Source organism: Mya arenaria, chromosome 15 (genome assembly GCF_026914265.1).
Source record: "Mya arenaria isolate MELC-2E11 chromosome 15, ASM2691426v1".
NCBI lineage: Eukaryota > Metazoa > Mollusca > Bivalvia > Myida > Myidae > Mya > Mya arenaria.
This window is the reverse complement of record NC_069136.1, coordinates 2,361,666-2,373,949: the sequence shown is the minus strand read 5'-3', so window position 1 is coordinate 2,373,949 and position 12,284 is coordinate 2,361,666. Positions and strand designations below refer to the sequence as shown.

The 12,284-nt window shown below is 34.9% G+C and overlaps 1 protein-coding gene across 1 annotated transcript in view; it reads left to right on the top strand.

The window, feature by feature from the left end:
- Window positions 1-593: 593 nt before the first annotated feature.
- LOC128220274 (low-density lipoprotein receptor-related protein 4-like) overlaps window positions 594-12,284 on the top strand; it is a 29,927-nt gene continuing 18,236 nt past the window's right edge. Inside the window, exons 1-7 of the mRNA XM_052928607.1 lie at window positions 594-726; window positions 2,815-2,914; window positions 3,806-3,903; window positions 5,974-6,136; window positions 6,514-6,703; window positions 7,462-7,720; window positions 11,300-11,582. Of these exons, the coding sequence (XP_052784567.1) occupies window positions 2,845-2,914; window positions 3,806-3,903; window positions 5,974-6,136; window positions 6,514-6,703; window positions 7,462-7,720; window positions 11,300-11,582 (1,063 nt within the window). The 5' untranslated portion in view covers window positions 594-726; window positions 2,815-2,844. The remainder of the gene's footprint in view (window positions 727-2,814; window positions 2,915-3,805; window positions 3,904-5,973; window positions 6,137-6,513; window positions 6,704-7,461; window positions 7,721-11,299; window positions 11,583-12,284) is intronic.

The window sequence follows — 12,284 nt, the reverse complement described above, 5'->3', positions numbered from 1 at the left end:
ACGGCCCATTCCCCCCGATATCCCCGCTATACTCCCGGACCTGGAGAGGGGGGGCGGGGGCGTGGTTACAATTGACTGGTGCATCAAATATTTAGAGACCAGGATAAACGGAAGAGAATTATCATTTAATCATCAAATATGTATTGACTTAGACTTATTGTGGTGATACCTGAAGAGGAATGGAATGATTTTGAGAATAAAATTAAACGAAATAAAAGTTACAAATCTATGCTCAGGGTGTATTGAGTTTGTTTGAAGATCAATCGAACGTTTAAGAGACCAAAAAACAAAGAGAAGTCGCCTTTCATCATTAAATATTTAAACTTAAGACTTTTTGTGTGATTGTATATGAAGAAGTAATTCAGAATGACATTTACAAAAATCTAAAGCATTCCTTTTACATAAATTATGATTGTTTAATGACTCATTTGGCAATGTTTGTTTCTGTTGATTCATCTTCATCATGGTCATGGTCGATCTATAAAATATCTACTGAAATATTAAACTTCGTAAAGTTTGGCATAATGCCGCTCGTAGTTTATCTACATTGGAGACCAGGAAGAGTAAGATATCGGGTAGCGGGAAGAAGCGGGGTTAGATCTATATTAGTCTATTTATTATAATACTTATTAAATCCAATGTCTCCAGTTAATGTAATAGAGTGCAGAAGCTAGTAATACTATCGAGGAGCACATATTCTTCTAAACGGAGTTTAATGCGGATAAGGTAATTATGGCAAATGTATGATAAGCAAATGCCTTTTGTGTATTTGTTAATGTTTTCCGTTTAATAATAACATCCATTTAACTTTGAATTATACGGAGACTAAGTCAGTTTGAAAAGATACTAGAGCTCCGCAAATATTTTGTTCATGTATATGTTCATGAAAACTTAATATACGTTTTATAATTTGTGAGCCTAGATTAATAGTACAATTCATTGAAATCTTGCGTGAGAGTTTGCACTTATTTGTGTCGCTCCAGTGTAGTTAAATATTTTGAAGAAAAATGGTCGTGAAATTGTCGCAGTTTGGAGACATCGTCGTCTGACATAAACATTAATGTGGAATAGACAGACATTGAATTATTCAAATATGCATGTTTTATATAACAACCACATTATACGAATGAAAATTAGCATTATTGTTAAATGATTTAGCGAAATGATGTGTATTAGTTTTGAAGATATGCATCGTAATGGAAAAAATGTTGTTTTATTGCATTGTAATTGTTATATTTAACTCAAATGATCAAGCAAAAAAGCAATGATTTGTGTAAAGGTGAAAACATATCTGCCTTTATAATTTGGCCTTTTGAAATAATGGCTTCGTGGCCACAAATACCTCAGTTTAAGAAGCGCCAAAATATCGCTAATATGTTTTTTAATCAGTACACAGAAAAAATGATTAATTTGTTTTTTTTTGTTTTGATTATTTCAGTCAAATGAATACAACATAATACTGAATTAAAAGTAAAATAAAAAACAGAAGAAGTTTTGGCATCAGCCAATAAAGCGCCATTTAAAGTAACAGGAAGTAAAGATAAGCCGTTGAACGTTTATTGCACTATTTTCTTCTAATTTCAAATTTTATCGGTACTGGTATTTATTTTGATAATCAATACAAAGACTAAGATAATCACAACAAGGTCGCTATAACAAAAGTGAATTTATAGCTTTATTGATATGATTTAAAACTGGGACAGCTACATTTAAGGTACCGTGTGCTCAACACGGTGAATAGCTGATAGCGGGTGATCAGATATCAGGGTGATAACTTTTCGATTTAAAAAGGGCTTTATGAGTATAGAAAGCGCTTCTGAAACTACATGTATACACATGAAATATCACAAAGAAGCTTTTTGGGCTGTGAAAAATAGTAAAATACATTTTCAGTTGAAAAAGGATAGAAAGAAGAAATGCAAACTGCAATATACTTATCTTTAAAGGGACTAGATACCAGATGGTCCATATATAGTCAAATACAGTACTTCCTCAAAACAAGCCTAGAACTAAATGCGAGCTAGTAAGAAGCCAAATATACATCATTTTACATGGTTAAAATAATAAACGCAACAATAATGTTGCTGTCTCATTTGTGTTTCCCAGTTTAAAAATAGCGCATAATGATTTTCCAGTTTAAATTATATCTGTTTAGGAGAACATATAAATATACGGACGCTATTTTTAAACTTACTGGGATTTACGCGGTAGACAACCCCAGAAAACTTCGAAAAAAACTACGCAGAAGCTGAGAAAGATACATGTGTGGTGAGCGATGTAATAGATCAAGTAAGATGCAATGCGTTGTTCACAACGATGTCAAAGTTGTTCACGTTTTTTATTCTTGTCTTGTTAATGTATCATCTGGTGTCTAGTCCCTTTAATGTTATTTCGGTAATTGGTTTTATATATGAGAAATATCAATCAATATGCGGTTAAATAATGCAAAAAAATATGTTGGGTCATCGGGCATACTGATTTAACGTGACACTCTTATTCAAAATCAATTCATAAACATGTATTACAAACATAAAATTTGAGTGATAAACCTTAACGTACTTAATACATAATGCATTTATGGAAAATATTAATTACTGATAACAAGATTGTAACCGTGTATTTAATAGCTGAACACGCAAAAATATTAAATGAATGGTGAATGCTAAAAGATTGACTGTGATCTACTATAGTCTCATAAGGTAGAATTACCGTGCTTTCTGCACATTTCGTTCAAAATATGCACAGTATACTTCATAAAAATCATTTACATTATATCCATCTGTTTCATGGATATGTATTTTATTAATTTTACAGAATTCGTTACATTTCGGTTTCAAACCAGACATGATGAGCATTTTGAAGTTCGTCGTGGTTTTGTTCATCCTAAGAGTATCTTCTTATACTAGAGCAAGCGGTAAGATCTTGGTTGTGGACCATCTTGAATGCAACTGGAACAAAGTCATATTAAATTGATAATTAAGATATTTTTCTAAAGAATACATTTCGTGTCACTTCGCATCAAGTTAGTGTGTATTGGTAAAAATCACATTTACTGCACGGGTCAAGAATTAAATAAAATAAAGAAGTGAAATATTTATGAATTTAGTAACTTTGTAACTTTTCCAACAAATAATAGCTCATATATATATATATATCAAATTATCAAAAAACACACACACACAAACACACCATTATTCGATTTATCGATGTCGGCAAAATGTCGCGGCAACCATTAATCGACAATCGCCGATTATCGGCCCACCGCTTACAAATACACAGGTCAAAACAGGGAACGTGCCTTTAAGCGATCGAAGGCAAGTGTTGTACAATTTTAGCTAACGATGTTAAAACAAATCGTTTTACATGGCCACGGTTGCGATATCAAAGTTTAATCAAATTTGATACCTTGTTTCCGTTTCGGTTTACTATAACCATCAGGTATATTATTCTGTATTTCACATGTCTGATATATATATATATATAGAGAGAGAGAGGATATTTGTTGATCTCAGTGGGATATCGCATTTTACTTCAGGGTGTCATAGAAGGACATTTGATCACGTGTGGCGAGGCCACAATCGAAAATGTAGTTTTTCTATAATATCGAGTGAAATATATATAAGAAAAAGAAGAGGATGGAAATTGGAAAAAATGTCCACCTTAAACTTATTCCGTGTTCTGTTTATGAAACATGTTTTATTATAATATGGGAGTTTTATTAATATTAAACAAATTACGATACCGTTCACACTAACACATGAAACAGAATGCATCAACCCATCTTAATTCCTCTATTCATGTCCAGTTTTCCCAGACGGAAGTATATTATGGACTGACAACAGTAACAGCATCTACAGCACTAATCAGACACAAGGATGGATCTCGGATCCCGGATTATCTTTCGTGAGTAGTCGTAACTTGAATAATCTTTAATCACTTTAATCTATAGTATGGCATGTAATATGTGTTTTACGGTCTGTTATAGGGGTGTGTTAACGAGCAAAAACCTGGCATTATATGTAGAAAACGTGCGTTATTAAGTAAACGTGCCGTTAATGACCGGCTTCAATAAGCTTAAATCTATAAAAACGTAACACATGGCAACACGTTAATTGTGTTTTTTCGTTAACTTTGAGTTCCTTTGTAGTACTGACTTAAGTTCAATTCACAAATACGTAGCAGAGTCATGAAAATAGGAAACCAAGATTGTCTCCATGTACGACTTAAATCGACTAAGATCTTATTGAATCAGGTCCTAGATTTGTTAGAATCATACAATACTGTTATAAGTGTGTGTATACCACGTGATAAATTGCGCCATAAATGCTACGTCGGAAGGCAATATTTTGTTTCGAATGAAGACTTTAAAGCTGCACTCTCACAGATTGAACATTTTGACAACTGTTTTATTTCTTTTCTTGGAATAAGTCAACGGTTTAAGCCATAAAACATTAATTTTCGAACGGAAATATGAAAATCTAAAAGCGTAAAAATTTGCTATGGTATATCTGTGAGAGTGCAGCTTTAAACAAAGATAACTTTACTATTTCTTCATCATTTAAAATGAAACATAGCGCAGTCTACGCCGCTTACGGAGCCCCACATTCGGTCTTTTACCAGCGTTTGATTGAGAGTTAAGTTTCTAAATACACTTCGACAAACCTTTTCACAATAAGGCCGTCTGACGGAGAACTGTCAAAACGTTATTTTGGAAACAGGTTCGTCGAAGTGTTTGATGAAACTAATTACCTTTTCGAACTCCGGTAATAAAACTAAGGCGGGACTCTTTAAACGGCAAAGACTGCCCTTTGTTTTATTTAAAATGGTGTAGTAAAAGAAAAGTTATCTTTGATTTAAGCAAAGTTTTGCCTTCTGACGTAGTATATATGACGTAGTTTATCACGTGGTATACACACACTGGTTATTAGTACTGCTTTTAAATCTGATAGCTTATATTCGACTCGAGTTGTATTTATTATCGGACTCGAATAACACTTTTATTTAATATATTACTTGTTTTAATCAGTTAAAAGACTCTTCATTTCATATCAAATTTCATTTTAATGACGACGCACTTTTTTATTTTATGACGTCATTTTACATCGCGCAATGATACTTGTTATGAAGCGACGTCAGCAGAGTGAAATAATTTGGGGTTAATACATTGAAGTTTACCTGCAATCCAGTTGTACATTCTTATATTTTTAATGCACCGGTCAAGTGTACCCCCTCCCCACCCCCACCCCCGGACCGGGGAATAGCGGGGACTTTGACTATCGGTCCAGCAAATACCGGGTAAAATCTCCGCAGTGCTGAGACAAACTGCTGGTAAAATCCCCGCCATATGCCCCCGCACCCCGGGACATCCTAGGTAAGGCCGATTCCCCGCTATTTTCGACGCGAAAACAACACCAACGCATTCTCACGGCACTGCGATGCCACCTGGAAGGTAAAAAACATTTACCCCCGTTACCCCCATTATATCCCCGGACTGGGGGGGGGGGGCGTGGTTGCCATTGACTGGAGCATAACTGCGTTCGCATGTGGCTCCCTTTACGGTCTTCATAATAAATCGCTTCAAGCAGATTAATACATTGAGATTATTTAGTGAAGACATTACTTTACAGTCGCCAGTTTGATTTTAAAACGAAAATGGAAATCTCGTGCAAACGTTCTACGGGCTGCAAAACTGATAATCGCTGAGTTATGCAAATAATCGCGAAAACCCTTCACAAACATGTTTCTATTTACTACATTTAGTAACGTATGTATTTAGGTCGTATAATGCACTGGAGAGGAATACGGACTACATTAGTTTGCCGATATATGTATTGCGTGCGTTTATATAATGGATACATATAAGGTTACGAATATATATATGGCGTAAATCAACCCGTGTCGCCATGATGAGAAGCGAGTGCGTTTACCTGATAAACTATTATCAAAACATTAATGATCTGATGCCATTTTTAGAACCTGAGTAGTGTGCGGTTGAATGGGCTGATCACAGGGTATGGCCTGGCAGTAGATACGCATGCCCAACAAGTGGTTGTTAGCGATCCAGGCGACACATTTCTGGCGATATTTAAACCCGATAATACAACTGCATCGTTTTTCTACGTCGGTACATCAAAAGGTACAATATACACAATGCATTTAAATATGTTTCGTAATTAACACCACCGAGAACTGCATACGTCACATCTAAGCATTATTTTAAATTAATACCTCATTTCTGTTTCGTAACACCGCCAACAACAACAGAAGAAACAACAATGACAAAAAGAGCAGCAAAAATACATTGTAGGCGTAAATTACAGAAAAACATTAATCGTATTTATGTTAAAATTGTGCGTTCGATTGAAGTGATGCTTAGCACTTATAATCATTTCTATAAGACTATATCGAAAATCAAACACTTGAAATGCATTCGATGCTTACTATTTAAAATGAAATACATTTCTCTTATTTCCAACCTCTTGCAATGTGTCACTGGACGTATTTCTTCCGTAGGAGTGGGTCAAGTGACGATAGACTGGCGTGCGCGTAACGTATACTGGGCAGACGGCGGATACGGCTGGATAGCTATGAAACCGCTGCCTGAAGACATATCTAGACACAACTCACTGGATACCACGATGAAAGTGGTCGTTGACCAACAGCTCGACACTCCAACAGGGATTGTTGTCCACCCACATGCCTAGTGAGTCTGAAAATACACAAGTTTGTATGCATTAAACATATTTGGTATTATAATTTCGCCATAACTATGGAGCTGACTTGTTCTAATAGAAACGAAAGAATGTAATTAATAAAACCGTTGTGTAAATGAAAATGAACGCATACAACATCAGTGGCATTAGTATGTTGTGATGTTCCAATCTTACTTGACCGCAGACTCACCCGTCACATGTAAATCTATGACAAAAAAAGGTTTGCCCTAATTAATCAATTGTGTCAATAGAAATAAACGCATACAATATAAATAACGTACATGTAAGTCCAATTCGATGTTCCAGTCTTAGCTGACTGCAGACACAATCGCCACATTTAAATCTAAGGGTGAGAGTGGTCTAGTGGTATAGGTGTCCGCCTCTCGACCAAAAGGTTATGGGCTCGATCCCCACCAGGGTCACTTTCTCATAGCACTTGAAAAAGACTGGTAGATCTCAAGAAAACGAGCTCAATAGTGATTCATACCAACTTTCAACTGTCTTTTTAATCGACCTAAAATAAATTAGTATAAAGTAAATGTAGATCTTAACGTCAGTGATGCTTGCCAAGGGCGATAAAACATTGTTTAAGCAAATTCATTATGGTCCTTTGGGGTGTTGCACATTTGCGCTTGACCAGGCAGACATTTTATGGTTAATAGTTTCAACAATCACTTCGTTTCCAGCACAGCCTTACAATTGGATGCGTTAAAAAATAATAGGTGATCTGCTTGTTCACCTTTTTCAGCTATCTGTTTTGGGCCGACGCCGGGAAGCGGCCAAAAATTGAGAGGTCAGACTTGACCGGAAATAACAGGAGTGTAATTATTTGGCAGAGCCTTATAACCCCGCGGGCACTTGCCATCCACCAGCATGGTAATGGTGACAAACTCTTCTGGACGGATGAGGACAGGGGAACCATCGAGTTTTGTAACCTTGATGGCACTGGGAGGAATATATTAATTTCGATTGATTTATTTCGCTTCTTTGGTCTAGATATTTTCCAGGTGAGGTAAATTACATTATATAATCATACTGTGATTATATGTAGAATTGTGCGAAGTAGTGAAAAGAGAATAGTTACATAGTGACATTTTCTCAATTTCAAGGTATAGAGTAACCACGAATATTTTGTAGTTGTAGATTTTAAAGCGTGAGTGGGTTGCCTGCCTTGGTAATGCGCGAACCAATTACATTCAGAATATATTTTCGTATCATAATGAAATTTAAATACATTTATGTCGTTTTATTTACAAACAGTCTGCGCCAAGCGCCAAAAATACCGAAAAATGTAATAAATGTGATGAATCAAAGATAAATGAAAAATGATCTTCTTTTAAATAGAGGCAATGTTGAAACTATGCAAACTCTTACAAAGCGTATTGAAAACTGCACTTCAGATGAAAATTTGGATAATATTGTTTTACAATTTACTGACTTTTGCAAGAAAATGCATTGAATATTTTCTATAAAATTGCCTCGAAATTTTGTCAAGAACAAAGCTAATCATGCATAAAGAAATATTGGTTTAACGATGAATGTTACAGCGCTTGAACACTTTATACTGGTGCAAGAAATGTGACTTCGGTATTAAAAAAATAAATTAAAAGAAAATAGGCAACAACATTTTGTAAACACAAAAGCTAGTTATAACCGAGTTAAATCTAAGATTAGAGAAAAGAATATATCACGTAATGATAGTAATCTGACTGTTGACGACTTATACTCTCACTTTGAGACAATATATGGTACTAAACATTTACAAATGATGACAATGATATGCATGATCCGATTCATATTTATAACGACTAATAGGACATTGGTATAAACTACGATGAACTTTAAGACGCAGCTCTTACACAAAATAATAACAAAAGCTTCGGCATAGATAATTTAATCGCAAAATTTTTTAAGCATTCGTTCGATCAAACATCTGGATTTCTACTCATAACAATTAGTACTTTATTGAATAACGGCGTATATCCAAAATCATGCACGTCATCTAACCGTTTTTGGGGGCTGACAGATTGGCTCAAAAATGTCTAACGTCCTCGCTTTACGTCCAAAAACAGAACAATGCGTTCAATAAGTGTTTCTGAGCGGTTAAGATGTACTATGTACTTTAACAAACTGACATTTTGATGTTTCAAGAGTTTTCAAATTCCATATATTTAAAGTCAGAAAAGTTCCTGTTTATGATACGTCATGAAGACTTATATTGATATTCTGTTTCTACACATACTGCTCTGCTATAATGAATGGTAAATATTCAGTTCACGAAATTTGCTATATAATATCGAATATCGAGCTAGAATTCCGTACAGCTCGACATTGCCGCTCGACATTGAATATTTGCTATATAATATCGATTGTCGAGCTAGAATTCCGTCCAGCTCGACATTGCAGCTCGACATTGAAATTTTCTATATAATATCGATTGTCGAGCTAGAATTCCGTCCAGCTCGACATTGCAGCGCGACATTGAAATTTTCTATATAATATCGAATGTCGAGCGAGAATTCCGTCCAGCTGGACATTGAAAATTCTCTTTATAATATCATATGTCGAGCTAGAATTCTGTCAATCTCGACATTGCAGCTCGACATTGAAAATTCTCTTTATAATATCGAATGTCGAGCGAGAATTCCGTCCAGCTCCACATTGCAGCTCGAAATTGAAAATTTGCTATATAATATCGATTGTCGAGCTAGAATTCCGTCCAGCTCGACATTGCAGCTCGACATTGAATATTTGTTATATAATTTCGATAGTCGATTGTCGATTGCCGATGGCTGAGGCAACTTCACTAACATTCCTTTAAACGGAATTGTGGTCGTCATAAAGGCATTCTATCAAATGCGCACGCATACGAACGCGCAATCGTAACAACTCGGCCTTCTCCGGCAAGCTTCGAGATAGACTGTCAATTCTGTTTGATACTGGCCGAGGTGTTCCGATTGACGAACGCGATTACTATTGTATTAATTTTCGCAGTAATCAAAACATATTTTTTACAGAAAATCAAATTAAAGAATAAATAAATGGTAACGATTCGCTAGGACAATGGAGTTTCCAAGGCGCGTTAAATTTAAACAATTTTAACATATCGTTTTCATAGCAATCACGATAAATCAGTGTTATAAAAGATAATGAAAGATAAATATATCTTACCAATAGAAATGAACATCAATGGTGGCATATAACTGCCGTTAGATAAACCTGTTAACGTGGATGTCTAACACGAATCTTATCTAGTTAACCAGTTATAATGTTACTTATTAAGTGGAATTCAACCTTAACTAGTTAACCTGGTAGTGTTGTATAGCTAAAAAGGGTAATAGGCGGCAGATCTTTGCACTTTCAAGCCTGTTTTTAAACTTATGATATTTATCTAACCAAATAAGGTATCGCGAATATTAACTAGATAGCTAGATAATTATCTCGAAAATTAAGTGGTTAAGACGAACGCTATCAGGTTATCTTACGGCAGTAATATGCAACCATAGATATCATATCTAATCTTGCAGGTAAACATATTATTTTTCACTTGCAGACGAATCAAAACAAAATATAAAAACAAATTTCGGTTAAAACCTCAAAAATTCGATTTTACTTACATCTTAACTGTCTATTTTTTCATACCCTGACACCACGTGATAAATTGCGTCATAAATGCTACGTCGGAAGGCAATATATAGCTTCGAATGAAGACTTTAAACAAAGATAACTTCACTATTTCTGCACCATTTTAAACGAACGGAGCCCTGCCTTTGGTCTTTTTACCAGAGTTTAATTGAGAGTTTAGTTTCTTAAAACACTTCGATAAACCTTTTCACAATACGCCCGTCTGACGGAGAACTGTCAAAACATTATTTTGAAAACAGGTTTGTCGAGTGTTCAATGATGAAACTAATCACCATATCAAACTTCGGTATTAAAACGAAGGCGGGGCTCTTTAAGTGGCATAGACTGACCCTTGTTTCATTTAAAATGGCGTAGTAAAGGAAAAGTTATCTTTGATTTAAGTCTTCATTTTAAGCAAAATGATGCCTTCTCACGTATCATGTATATGACACAATTTATCACGTGGTATACACACACTGTAAAACAGGAAGTCGGTTCCTCTATAACTTCTGTTCCAAAAATTCAATTGTTTAACCGATTGACGTCGCTTATTTGTGTCCTTTAACTTAGCCTGACTTAGGAATTTGTTCGGGTTCTCTGTCAATATCTCGGAAATGCAAAAAGGTTCGTTTTGTCAGACCAACGGTCAAACCCAAACTTTATAATAACGTTATAATGAGTATATGCGATTTTATATTTATGCAGCGCTTTATTGCATGCAGTTATATTATTCCTATACGAGAATATGGTTTGTGAGATACGTTTTATAATTAAGTGTTTTGAGAATGAATGATACATTAAGTATATATGCTTACGAGATAAACATTATATACTTGGCTGTCATTGATGTTACCCCAAGTTAAAGTGAACATGTACGTATTTTTCCACATAATCATTATGGCGACGTTATTCATACTATTTATTATTTTTCAATCTCTTTTCAATTTGTTTTATTTTTACAGGGAGTTGTCTTTTATACAGCTTACACACAAAGTTCAAACTACACTGGATATATCAAGATAAATAACACGGACACACAGTCTTACAGGACATTAGACAAGCGAATGTACCACCTGTCGGTTTATGACAAAGCATCCCAGCCCCGTGAAGAAACGGGAGAAAGATGCGATAGCTCTTTTACTAATTGTAGCCAAATATGTATACACGAAGATGATGTTGGAAACCATGCATGTCTATGTTTAGATGGCTACCAGCTTGACAATACCCGAGGAAAACTATGTTCAGGTAAGTTTTCAGCAGCCTATTGTTATAACCTTGGTTAAGTTTTCTATATGATACCCTTTGGTTAGTATTGTATAAACCTTGGTTAAGTTTTCCATAGGATACCCTTTGGTAAGTATTGTATAAACCTTGGTTAAGTTTTCCATAGGATACCCTTTGGTTAGTATTGTATAAACCTTGGTTAAGTTTTCTATAGAATACCCTTTGGTAAGTTTTGTATAAACCTTGGTTAAGTTTTCCATAGGATACCCTTTGGTAAGTATTGTATAAACCTTGGTAAAGTTTTCTATAGAATACCCTTTGGTAAGTATTGTATAAACCTTGGTTAAGATTTCCATAGAATACCCTTTGGTTAGTATTGTATAAACCTTGGTTAAGTTTTCTATATGATACCCTTTGGTAAGTATTGTATAAACCTTGGTTAAGTTTTCCATAGGATACCCTTTGGTTAGTATTGTATAAACCTTGGTTAAGTTTTCTATATGATACCCTTTGGTTAGTATTGTATAAACCTTGGTTATGTTTTCCATAGAATACCCTTTGGTTAGTATTGTATAAACCTTGGTTAAGTTTTCTATAGAATAGCCTTTGGTAAGTATTGTATAAACCTTGGTTAAGTTTTCCATAGAATACCCTTTGGTTAGTATTGTATAAACCTTGGTTAAGTTTTCCATAGGATACCCTTTGGTTAGTATTGTATAAACC